General features: G+C 33.5%; 2 protein-coding genes across 2 annotated transcripts in view; both read right to left on the bottom strand.

The window, feature by feature from the left end:
• LOC132177513 (ATP-dependent DNA helicase homolog RECG, chloroplastic) overlaps positions 1-87 on the bottom strand; it is a 68,367-nt gene extending 68,280 nt beyond the window's left edge. The window contains exon 1 of the mRNA XM_059589868.1: positions 34-87. The gene's annotated coding sequence lies outside the window, so the exon portion shown is untranslated. The remainder of the gene's footprint in view (positions 1-33) is intronic.
• An 11,050-nt stretch (positions 88-11,137) lies between these two features.
• On the bottom strand, positions 11,138-12,568 carry LOC132178193 (serine carboxypeptidase-like 50). Its single transcript, XM_059590643.1, has one exon. It carries the CDS (start codon positions 12,566-12,568, stop codon positions 11,138-11,140), a length of 1,431 nt encoding a protein of 476 aa, XP_059446626.1.
• Between the last annotated feature and the right edge of the window lie 1,023 nt (positions 12,569-13,591).

The following is a 13,591-nucleotide window of genomic DNA, read 5'->3' as shown; positions in this document are numbered from 1 at the left end:
CCAACCCCATTCCCATTACCAAACAAAGCCGAGCTGTGTCCGCGAGTGGAGTGAAGAGTAACAGCGTCCCAAGGGAGTTAGCAGAAGCGGACAATGAATATCAAGAGGCGGGAGACGTTGGAAAAGGCCCAGCAGGGCTTTTCCACTGAGCCCGCATCTTTTCTTTTTTCTTTTTTTTCTCTTTTTTTTTCTTTGAAAAATTACACTTTACCCTGATTTGCAATTTAACTTTCAATATTTAAAAATTTGTAATGTACTTTAACAAAATATCAAAAATTTGCAATATAATCACTCCATTAACAATTTCCGTCCAATTCGACAGAAAATTGAGCACGTGCATTTTTTGTCTAAAATTTTAAAAATTGCCCCATGTATTTTAAGAAATTCCAAAGATGACCTCAATTAAATAAACCAAAAAAAAAAAAATTGGGGTTAGCTACATCCACCTCGTTGGCCATTTGGGGTGGCCAGGGAACCACCCCCTCCCCCAGAGGTGGTTGTCAACTTGTTTTTTTTTTAATTAAAAAAATAAAAAATTATTTTTATGTGTGTGGGTGAAAGAGGGAGAAATTTCGAAATTTTAGGTGTAAGTGGTTATTATAAACGCAAATTTTAAGCGCCAATATTTTTAAAATTGAAGACGTTTGAACATGGTGTTACTATTCAAACGTCGCCTTTCATACATGAATAGTAATACGATTCAAACGTCACTATTTTATGAACAGTAAAACATCGCATTTTAGTAACGTTACGTCACTAATTGTGTGTGTGTGTGTTTTTTTTTTTGTTGGTAGCTTAATCAAGTTGATTAAGCATTCACGTGTTGTTAGACATGATGTTAGTAGTCCGTTGTAATTCAAACTTCTATTATTTACTTTCAAGACTGCTTTTGTTGTCATCTTTGCATTAGTGTATGTTGATGATATTATATTCACAAAATTAAGACTTAGGTTCATTTGGTTCACGGAATGCATATTCCATTAAGAAAGGGAATAATTATTATTGAGAATAAAAGATGATAAAATGAAATCAATGGCACTCATTTTATTTTGTGATAATATTGAGGCAACAATTTCTCATCAAATCCAGTATATCATGCTCACACTAAGCATATTGAGATAGACAACCACTTTGTTCGTATCATGTTGCAATAGGACTCCTATGGTGAAATTTTTGTCAAGCAAGCATCAGATTTATGATATTTTAACTAAACCCTTTAGTCTCCCATCGGTTTACTCAACTCAAGACCAATCTCAATGTGTGGTCCTCATCATTGAGATTGCATGGACGTATTGTGGCAACTAAAGATGAGGATAAAATCAAATCAAAAGATATTGCAGTTACGGTTAAAATAAATTCAAATGACAACAGCTAACCAAGTTGATCAAGTATACTGACACTTGTTGTTAGGCATGTTGTTAGTCTTTTGCTGTAATTCAAACTTATGTTATTTACTTACAAATTCAAATGTAAAGCTTAGATGTCCTGTTAGGTGATATTTGTTTAGAAATTGAAGCCAATACCGGATGAGTTAATTGTGGTTGTTTTGCCGCTGGTGAGTAACTCATATAAGGTTTGAATTAGTAGTTGTTCATATTAATATTAAAAAATATATATATATATATATATATATATATATATATAGTATCATTTTATTATAAAATAATGCATATCATCGCTTTTCAAAACCAAGTGCTTTGTTGCATTGATTCAGGTTCCATACTTGTTTAGTTAAGCTAAGCAAATGCTCATATACAAGCTAGCTTCTTGAACCGTTTAAGAGTACTTTAAGTTTAAATTTATAATTAAAAAAATCAATTAATTAAATTAAATATAAGAGCCAGCTTGACTTATTATGAACTCGAACTCAATTTTTTTGGCTCATCTTTAAGCTCGACTCGAGAGCCAAGCCTAAACAAGAAAAAATCGCTCAGGACTGGTTTACACCCATGGAGTCATGCCCCTTCTACTTCTACTTCCTCACACCATCTTCCGGAAAGAACATACAAAATAAAGGTTTTCCTACGAAAAAAAGGTGGGAACTTTATACTTTGCTTTACCACCGACAAAAACAAGTGCACTATGGGTCAAATTACAAATTCATCTAAAACACTGCATACATAAATGTGATTGCAAGGTGTGAAACCCATATAAACTAGCTCAAAATCAGTTAAACAAATAAAAAAGTATCAATTTATGTTTGTGCCATATGTTTACATACAATGGCACAAACATTATTCATTCAGGAATATCTGAAATCATTGTACTTTTATATAAATTAACGATGTCCAATAGAGTAAAAACACTACACTGATTATTATTACAGAAAAGTTTCATAATTTTTCAAAAAAAAAATCACTCACAAGTCGCAACAATAGATCAAGAAATTACTTGAAGGACGCGTGTCGCCTTAAAGCACGTGCGATGAGCAGTATTCTCAGTTGGCTGCTCTATAAATAATCCGCGCGACTTTCCTAGGGTTTAGACAGCGCCACCCTGCGTCGCACCTCTTCTTCTTTTCAGCGAAATTCCAGTGTTTGTTAGGGTTAGGGTTTCTAATCTATGAAATAATGGAGCTTACACACAAGTAAGCAAGGGCCCAGGCAAATAGGGGAGAGCAACACAAAACAATTGGCTCTGAAAAACCTGTAGGTTTTCTACAGGGTGCCCTGCCTTTCCGGCCCTATACATCAAATTCAAAAAATGGCATCATAGTACGGGTTTTGTGCTTGGTGGGTTCTCGGGGATCGAATCTTTGGTGTTCAGGTAACTTCCCTTAGTTCCTGCCCTAAGTTTCTTTCCCCTTTCCCATCTGAATCTTATTCACAAATCCGCCTCCAATTGCCATTACATTTAGAGCTCTAGAACATCCAAATCTTTGTTTTCCTTGCTTTTGAAATAGATGTGGATTTTCTTTTTGATTTAATGATAGGGGGGGTTATGAATGGGTTTTCAGTTCAATACATAATTGCAGCATCAATTTGAAGTAAGGTCTCCACCGCCAAATCTGTAAAAAGTGTGCTCAGAAATTGATGAAGTTTTTGCGTTGGGCATATGCCAAAGACTGATGAATTTATCCCACGAGGAGCAAAATGGGTTTTTCTTTTTTTAAATTATTTTTCTGCAAACTTAATTTGAAAAAAAAAATAAAAAAATAAAAAAAAAATAAAAATAAAAATTCAAGGAAGATTTGAAACATTATATCGGCCACCCTCGAAGGACATCGGGTGGTCGCTCTATCACACGGTGCCCCTTCGGGGTTGTTGCCTCGTAGGTGGCCGATGTTTCGAAAATTTTGGTTTTTTTTAAAAAAAATTTTTTTAATAATTATTATTATTATTTTATAAATTTTGATTCAATTGTACAAGTGAATTATGTTTGTTTCTAAAACCAAAAAGATCATTTTATTTTAACTCTTTTTTTATTTCAGTAATATCTATTCTTATTCTTAAGTAAATTACAATTTCGTATACCAAACGTGATAACTCATTTGAAAACCAACACAAAATCGATTAGGATTACCACCCTAAATTGAAAATTCTAATTGCACGTTGGTTTCGTATTTATCATATTTTAACTATTTTGTTCACTTAATTATAGGTTGAGCGAGAAATGCTAGTGTCTAGAAATTACATTTTAATCTTATATATATATATATATATATATAAAAGGCATGTTACACATTATTTTTTAAATTATTTTTTGATTATTTATATTTTACAAATTTAATGAATTAATTATTAGATTTATAGACTCTCATGCGTTTAACACAAATTTAATAATTGATTTATCATTTTATTATCCGAAAATAGTTGAAAAAATGAAAAATGAATTTGATCATTTTTCCAATTGCAGTTTGTGTTGCAAAAGAAATAATAGGAAATATGCTGAAAATATAACAAGAGTCTAAATTTAAGTTATAATTTTTAAGCTATACTAAAAATGATTAGTGAGTGTTGATCTTAAACGTGAAAGGTTAAAAAATGGCTACTACGGTTTGAATTGGAACGGCTGCTATGACCGAAAATTTGACTTTGGCAACTCTAATTGGCATGGAAGACTATGGATGGGACGAATTGAGGAAAAATTAGAGATTCTCTAATTGTTAATTGTGGCCATTCATTTTAAATTCAATGGTCTATAAAGGATTGAGATCCCCTCCAATGAGAAATTGGAGATTCTTCGATTGTTAATCGTGACTTTCATTTTAAATTTAATGGTCTATAAAATGTACTGAAGCATTAAATGTTGAGTTTTGTTTTACCAAGGTTTAAATGATTTTATAAACCATTGGATTTAAAATGAAGAGCCACAATTAACAATTAGAGAATCTCCAATTTCTCCCCAATTGGAGGGGATTCGGATCCGTCTATAAAATGCCAGTTGTTTTTGTATAATCGATGCATTAAATGTTGGTTTTTGTTTTACCAATGTTTAAATAATTTTATAGATCATTAGATTTAAAATGAAGGGCCATGATTAATAATTTGAGAATCTCCAATTTCTCCCCAATTAGAGGGGATTCGGATCCGTTTATAAAATGTCAGCTGCTTTTGTATAACCGAGGCATTAAATGTTGGCTTTTATTTTACCGAGGTTTAAATGATTTTATAAACAATTAAATTTAAAATAAAATGCTATAATTAACAATTAAAAAAATTTTAATTTCTCCCGAATTAGAGCAGATCCAGATCGGGCCAAGACTTTGACTTCAAAGTCTTTTTGGCCAACATTGGTTTCTATGGCTAAAATTGTGGTTGGAATCAACTATTATGGTTGGAATTTAATAAAGAGGAAACTCACATATCTCACCGAATAGATTATTATTATTATTATTTTTTACAACTTGACATGGGTTGGAGAGACAAGAAAAAGACGAGCCTTTTGTAAATACATATCTGGACCCAAACCGAAGCAAATGAAAATATGTGACGTAGAAATCATCTTCAAGAACAAAAATTAAGGTGGTTCGGTGTACGTTAAAATTTTATAGACTTCATCTTTCTTTGATATTTGATTTGAGTATAAAATTTTATTTATAAAGCATTACATGTGATTTGAAAATTTTAGTCCATGTGATTTAAAAAATAATTTATAGGTCCCTAGGGTAGGACAAAATAACATTTTACTCTCTGAACTTATTTTCCGTTAAATGACTTAACGGAAACCGTTACATTACCACATCACACCCAATAAAAATAAGACAAGTGTTCTTTTTTATTTATGCTTTTAAAAAATGACAAATAAGCTTTTTCACGTCATTTTGAGACTCCAACACACACTCCACGTCAAATTAAATAAACTTAATCCCTCTATATCCCTTGTGCCACCGTCGTCTTCATCTTCCCCAACGATTCTTGTCGTCGTCTTCATCTTCTGATGGGTGTGATCTTCGATTTGTGAGTTACTATGAAATTTTTAGGCATCTGCGTTCTTGGATTAGTGCATTTTTGAAAGTCTTTCTATGAAAATTCGGATTTGCTTTTAGGTATTGAAACATCTTCAAAAATTGTTTTTGGGCAACGAAAACAATATATTCCTTTCTCTCTGTGTCATTTTTTTTTTTTTGGAAGATGAAGACAACGGCATGAAGATGAAGATGAATACAACGACAAGAATCGTTGGGGAAGATGAAGATGACGGCAAAAATCATAGGGGAAGATAAAGACGACTACGGCATAGGGGATATAGAGGGATTAGGTTTATTTAATTTGACGCGAAGTGTGTGTTGGAGCTTCAAAATGACGTGAAAAAGCTTATTTGTCATTTTTTAAAAAAAACAAATAAAAATGAACATGTGTCTTATTTTTATTGGGTGTGATGTGGCAATGTAACGGTTTCCGTTAAGTCATTTAACGAAAAATGAGTTCAGGGAGTAAAATGTTATTTTGGCCTACCCTAGAGACCTATGAATTATCCCGAAAATTTTGCATTTATCTTGAAAATTTTCAATAAACAAATTCTTTAATTTAGCGAATATAAATCAACATCAATCATAATTTTTTTATCCTTATCATTCCCCCATAAGATGAACGGTCTCTTAGTAAGCATTAATCTTGAACATCAAAGCATTGAACAATGGTTACTATGACCTGAATTTGAATGGCTGCTATGACCGAAACTTGGACTTCGACAACTCTGGTTGGCATCAACGACTATCGTCAGAACTTCGACTTCAAAGTCTTTTTCGTTGGCAGGAGCTATTATGGCTAGAATTGAGACTTCGGAGACTTTGGGAAAAATTTGGATATCAACGATTCTAGCTGACAACGACTATTATGGTCGAAATTTGATGAAGAAGATGCTTCAACGGGTTCATTTTTTTTTTCCTGTTTTTTTACTGAAACAAAGTGAGGTTTGTAACATCCCCAGCCCGTTAAGGCTGAGTTTGCCACTTTTCTTCTTTTACAATAAAAGTTTTTTTTTGCAAAGATCTATAAGGTATATCAGAGTACTTGATTTTTTTTTTAAAGAATACGATAAATGTATAAAATATTCTTTAAGAGATTTTATTACAAGCGAAATTAGAAAACATAAAATTTCAGTTGCGGAATTTCATATTATTACAATAATTGATATGAAAAGACTATGAAAGTCAATAATTATTCTTGCCCCCATTCCGGCCTCCTATTTTAGCGTCATTTCTATCTAAAAACAAGAAATAAAATTGAATGAGCCCAAAAGGGGCCCAGCAAGTAAAATCCACAACCGTAAATAGTTTTACTCTTTGTTCTCAGTTTTAAAAATTGTTTTCACAAATAAATATACAACCAGTCATAATAATACATGTATGTACAGTTGCATCTCCCGTAGTATATACATACTATTACATCTAGTAATAAATCATCGTCATAAATCATCATTATAAATCATCATCATAATGCATCATTATAAATCATCATAGTAATTTATCATTGTAAATCATAGTATATCATCGATGAAATTATATTATCATTTTTTCATATTAAGGCTCATGTACACTATTACCCCTATGTACGAGGGTTGCGGGTCCTTGTGACCACGGCACTGAATTGTGGCCCCAGCCATGCCCGACCGTCAATTAACTCTTTCTTGGTGCACTCAACGGTCATGTTAATAGAATACCACCTTCTTGCATAGCCTCTTCCAGTAGTTTCGCCTCCATCCGAGTATCAGTACCGAACTCCTCTCATCCTTACTTATCTTGGGGCCAAAAAATACTTTCCTCCATACATGTGCCCTTATTTCATAAACATTTAACTCATTTCTTGTACTTTTCTGTGTACTTCTTTTGATGTATCTTAGGACAACATGTATGAGGTTTATCATTATTTTTCTTTCTTATAATCATCATCATTTCTCAAAATGGAAACTTTTCCAAATATAAACTTGTTGTTCTTAGAAAGCATTTAAAGAAATAGAAGCTTTCTAAATAATTCTTTTAAAAGTCTTTCATACATGCAACATATCTCCATGACAAATAAATAAAATAATTATTTACAGTTTGATACAAGAATGTATAAATAGCATGACATGAAGTAATTTTAGAAGGGGTAGTGAATTTACTTACCTCTAGACTAAAGCTATGAGCTAATTAATCATCTTGAAAAATATCTTATTGTCCTGTTCTGTTTATTCACAACTAAATTAATAACAATTCATGAAAATCAATTAATTCCATTCTACTCCTTTAGGAAAGTTAACCCATTAAAATCCAACCGAAACCATCTTATAACTCAGCCCAAAAATAGAGAATCAATTCCCAAAACTAATTCAAAATCCTCAAGAGTGAAACCGCCTAATATCATCCTGATTAAATCAAAAGGTTCTCACCTAAGACCCATTACTCAACTTAAAATCAAATACCCATAGCTAAAGGAAGAAGAATTTTTCCTTTGAAGAACCCATTTTTTATTAGGGGAAAATGCAGTTTACCCCCCTGAAGTTTCAGGGGTTTTTCAATTTTAACCCCAAAGTTCAAAAATTGGCAATCTACCTCCCTGAAGTTTCAAAAATTGGCAATTTAAACCTTCCGTTTAATTTTTCCGTTAAATTGGACTGAAATTTTTTAAAAAAAGACTGAGGGTAGTGATGTAATTTCACAGATTTCCGTCCATTTAGACGGAAAAATTAAACGTAGGGTTTAAATTGCCAATTTTTGAAACTTCAGGGGGGTAGATTGCCAATTTTTGAACTTTTGGGTTAAAATTGAAAAACCCCTGAAACTTCAGGGGGGTAAACTGCATTTTCCCCTTTTTATTATTTTGCAATTCTTTCTCTTGGCCATCTTCTCAATCTCTGTTTCTCCCCTTCAGCATCTCACTCGTTTTCTCTTTCTCATGCTTCTCTGTCCATCTCTCATTCTATTGCAACATTTTCTCTCCCCCTGTCTTCTCTTTCTTACATCCGTAAAGCTCTCTCTCTATCTTCTGTTTCTTCCTCTCCGTTAAGTAATAAAGCAATGAGAGTAGGTGAAATTAAGAAAATTAAAAGAAAAGTCAAAGTCCTGTGGTAAAAGAAGGAAGGAAGAAAATGAAATGAGTAATGAATAGTAGTAAGTTGCATTGGGGAAAGTGGGGGAAAAGAGGGGTCAGTGTGCTAGTAGAAAATAAGAAAAGAAGAAAAGAAGGAAGAAAATAAAGTGGGTGGGGGCCTCATGGAAAAAGATAGGGAAGTGTGGAAATAGAGTAATAAATAAAGGAAAAGAAAGAAAATAGTGTGAATTATGCATGAAGGGATCCAGTCCTATATAATAAGAGATGAGCATTATTAGCAACACCTTGGGCCCACTTTTTATTAAAATTATATCTAATCTCATATAACCATTCTCACACCCTTTTTCGTTTGCTAACACCAAACCAATTATCCCTCAAAGCTAACTTTCCTTTAAATGTATAATATGTATTATTATACCATCATATCTTTTAAAGTCGCAAACTAAATTATCAAGCTATAATCTATCCTAAACCTTAGGATGTAATGATCCCAAATAAAAATTCATTCATATAGTATTCATATAATCCATAAATTCTTCATGAACAAGTCTCATTACTTAATATAAATATTAAAATAATATTATCTTCAAATTAATATCTTTAAATGAAGATTTTAAATCTGGGGCGCTACATTGAAACTCACATATCTCACCGAATAGATTTTTTTTAGGGGTAATTACTTTTTCCCCATCAATTACAATGCATTTTCACTTTCCTTCCATGAACTACCAACTGTACCACCTGACCCCCATGAACTACCATTTTGTTTCCAAAACACCCTCATTCTGTCAGTCAAAACGTTAACTCCGACAGTCAAAGTGACAATGCGTTACAGTTCATGGGGTAAAGTGACAATGCATTGTAGTTCATGGGGGCAATGTAACGGGTTGACCGTCTGAGTTAACACCTTTGATTGACAGAATTAGAGTTTTTGGCACAAAATGGTAGTTCATAGAGTTCGGGTGGTACAGTTGGTAGTTCATGGAGAGAAAATGAAAAATGAGTTGTAGTTGATGGGGGAAAAGGTAATTACACCTTCTTTTTTTTTTTTTTTTTTTTTTTTTAGCAAAGTGACAAACATTCAAATACAATTGGACATAAATTAAAGGTGGTCTGGCTACCATTTCCTTAATATTTGATTCGAATAGAGCATTATATGTGATTTAAATGAATAATGTTAGGGTCCCCAAAAGGTAGTTCAATCGGCTAGGACCACGCCTAATGAAGCGATGGTCACTAGTTTGAATCCCCATCCCCCCTCTTTGTGTGGACATGTCAAAAAAAAAAAAAAAAGAATAATGTTAACGACCATCTTTTATCCTCCTAAAGTTGATGTGACTTTTAAAATTACCATTAAATTTTAAATGAAATATACTTGAATTTTGATCCAATGGTGATTTTGAAAGCTACATCAATTTTAGGAGGATAGAAAGATGGTATATAGCATTACTCGATTTTGAATAAGGAAAAAATATATATATAAAAAAAAAGCCCCCCAAACTACCAGCTATTTGCAATATAGCCCCTCAATATTCAAAAAGTACTAAAGTAGCCCCCCAAACTACCAAAATGTATCAAAAAGACCATTTTTTTTATATATATTCCTATAATACCCCTATTTTTTAACAAATAAAATACTTGTAAAAAAAGCCAAACAATTTTTTAAAAATACAAAACAACCAATGGGCGAATAAATACAAAAAAAAAAAAAAAAAATTGGAATAAATAAATAATTAGTCACTATAATTGGCCTAAATTACAAATTACTCTAGGGACTAAATTGTTTTTTTTTTTTTTTTGGAATATCTCAAGAACCGTACATTTGATTTTACATTAATACGACATGAAGCAATTTATAATTTAGGTCAACTATAGTAACTAATTATTTATTTATTTCAAAAAACTTTTTTTTTTTTTTTTTGTATTTATTTGCCCATTGGTTTTTTTTTTTTTTTATTTTATTTGTTAAAAGAATATGAGTATTATAGGAATATAAAAAAAAAGAATAGGGATATTATAGGAATATAAAAAAATAAGTGGCATTTTTGATACATTTTGGTAATTTGGGAGACTACTTTAGTACTTTTTTAAACATTGAGGGGCTATATTGCAAATGTCTAATAGCTTAGGAGGCTTTTTTATATTTTTTCCTTTAAATAATTTCAAATACAAATAATTAGGGTTACAAATCTCTTAATTTAAGAATACTTATAAAGAATTTATACCCTTATCAATACCTATCACATGTTTGATGTCTAGTAATAGATATATAATTTTAACTGATCATTGATTCTTTCCACACAAAATCAATAGCAAGATTGTAGCCGACAAAATACGAATCATTGAGAATAGCTAATCTCACGGATCTGACAGGTCAATAAGAAATACAAATCCAATGGATCCTGATCCGTCAGACTAAAATAAGAAATACAGGCCAAGGCCGTTGACTTAAAAAAAAAAACAAAGAAAAAACCATTGGGAGACCCAATCAAGAAAATTGGTGCAACTGCTATTCAGCTAATAAGTTGCTTATTGATGTGCCACCATATCATACAAAGTACATAATTAGCATCCCACCTTCATCTTCAGCATGATTTGAACAGAATTTGAGGAAGAACATATAAAACTTACACTGAACTTCATAAATCTGATGACAAATCCTACTAATCAAAAAGTGTAAATAATAACTCATTCTGAATATCCTCGTAGCCAAACGAACCCCTCTCCAAAACCCAGTCTTCTATCATTGCCTGGGAACTCAATGCCTGGTCGCTAGGCACAAGATGCCCAGCTCCTAAAACCACAGCATGGCTCAAATTCCCCCATTTCTGCACATACCCAGCAAGCCCTTCATTCACTCTCCAAACCTTCCTCTCTGCCATTAAGAACTCCTCAAGCCCCTCCCACTTCATTGTCTTCACCCATGCCTCCGTTGAAACCACACTATCCCTCATATCCAGATGCCCTTCATACAGCAAAACCTTGCTCCTCTTCACCAAAAATTCCACCATGAACTTCACACTCTTCATGAAATCGCCGTGCAGAGCAGCCGCCACATCATCGCTGCACACGTCTTGAACCAACGTTTCCTTCACTCCCAAAGCCTTCTTCACCTCTTCTTTCCTTAAAAAATCAAAAACCATTTCCGTTTCGTACGGGTGATCTTTCTTGCTAAAATCATGCAATGTCGCCAGCCCTGTCATTCTTTGCAACATACTCAGAACGTGGCTTCTTGCGTTTGTTGCCTCTCTCCACTTGCCCATTTTGGTCAGATTAATTGCCTCCCGCTGCAATTTCTCCAACTCATTTCTCTGCCTCTCATTGATCAAACCAGAGTAGTAAGCATTCGCAGCGTGAGTGGAAACCTGGTTCACCGGATCCGTCAACCCGTTCCCTATAGCAACGCCGCCCAAGTTCACCCGCTTTGAAGCCGGCAAGTAAGCATTCGCCTTCAAAATATGGTACCCAATCGCTGGAACGAACTTCCCAGCATAACTCTCACCTGCGAAGTATAGCGGGCGAGACTTGAACAGAGGGTCTAATTCAATAAAAGAAGTGATCGCAGCAAAAAGATGGCTGGCAACAGAAAATTGGTCTCTTGGGATTTCTTCCGGTGTAGAAGCAACACTAAACCCGGTTCCAATTGGATTATCAAGAAAAAGAAGGCCGAATATGCGGTTCCAAGAACCCGGATTGGATTCAAGTACAAAAGAATCAGAACGAGATGTCACGCGCCAGGGGCCGATCTCGAAGAAGTTGCCGACCATGGAGGAGCAGCCGGGGCCGCCCTGGAGCCATACGACAATTGGGGTTTGGGAGAGCGGCGAAATGGGGTCCTGAGCTTCGTACAAGGCATAAAAAATTGCAGAGCTGCTGGTTTGATTGACGGAGAGGTAGCCGGTTTTGGCGGGGAGGGCATCATCCGGAAAGAAAAAGGAGAGCCTTGAGGAAGTGCGTGGTATTGGATCTTCTGCAACAGTTGCCTCAATGCGTGGTGATAAGGCTGCAATGTGGTAGAGGACGAAGATGACGAGGAAGAGGAGAAAGGAGATGAAAAAGAGGAGCTTGAGTAAGTTGGAACTTCTCGAGCCCATTAGAGTGAGAGCGTACTGAGCATTCAGCTTACTGAAAGGCGATCGAATTTATAGTTCCATTGTTAGCAGCATCGGCTAATACAAGAAACATCGACAACTTTCATAGAAATAATCCCAGATGTTTTGACTTTTTTGTTTGAGTTCTTGCCGAGTCGCTTTATTTCAATGGGTTGCCGCTCTGTTTTTTTTTTCTTCGTTCTTTTTTTTTTTCCCTTAATTAAGCAATACAAGGGGAGGTGAAGTAGAGTCAAAGTCAACCAAGAACAATAGAGTTCTATTCCACTTCACTTCTGGTGTTTTGATTCAGTCGCTTGCAAACTGTAACACCGTGTTATCTTTTATTTCATGTCTTTCTTTCGGATTTGTGATTTTAAAAATTGCGATCTAAGAAAATAATTTTCAAATGTTAGGATTTTTAAATGTGATTTTTAAAAATGTAGTTAAACGTTGGATAAAATTGTAATTTGATCTTTTAAAGTCGTAGCTTATACTTTAAAATTGTGTGTTTTTTTTTTTAAATATTCCTTTACCTTTGGTTTAAAAATGAAAAAAATTTGCATTTTTTAAATTGTAATTTTGTAATTTTTTACATAAAAACTTAGCTTACCTAATACTTTTGAATGGGATAAAGGAAGCACAAAACAAATGATAAAATTAGGGTAATCCTAATTTAGGTAATTAAAAATATTATATAGTATGATAATTGATAAAAACAATTGAAGCAGTCCAAAACGTAGACGTTTGAAATGAAAGGCCTTATTATATGTCTTTGTTTGATTTAGTAAATCATAACAGGGTTGATTAACACAGATTCTACTCACGAAAGAGTTCTTTCAAATATGACATAGTTTTTACTTTTTAAAATCACATTTATGAATATTTTAAGAGGACTCTAGTCCTCCTTATATCATTATTTCTGCAAAAAGTCAGAATAAGGGAAAATGTCTATGGAAAGAACATCTAGATTTGAGAAAGAGATGACTTGGACCGAATCAAAGAATCAAAAAGGATTTTGAATAAATA

The sequence above is a fragment of the Corylus avellana genome, chromosome ca4 (genome assembly GCF_901000735.1).
Source record: "Corylus avellana chromosome ca4, CavTom2PMs-1.0".
NCBI lineage: Eukaryota > Viridiplantae > Streptophyta > Magnoliopsida > Fagales > Betulaceae > Corylus > Corylus avellana.
Note: the sequence above shows the minus strand (reverse complement) of the source record. Positions and strands in the feature narration are given on the sequence as shown.

Coding starts and splice junctions, on each gene's coding strand:
- LOC132178193 (XM_059590643.1), bottom strand. CDS start 12,568: ATGGGCTCGAGAAGTTCCAACTTACTCAAGCTCCTCTTTTTCATCTCC.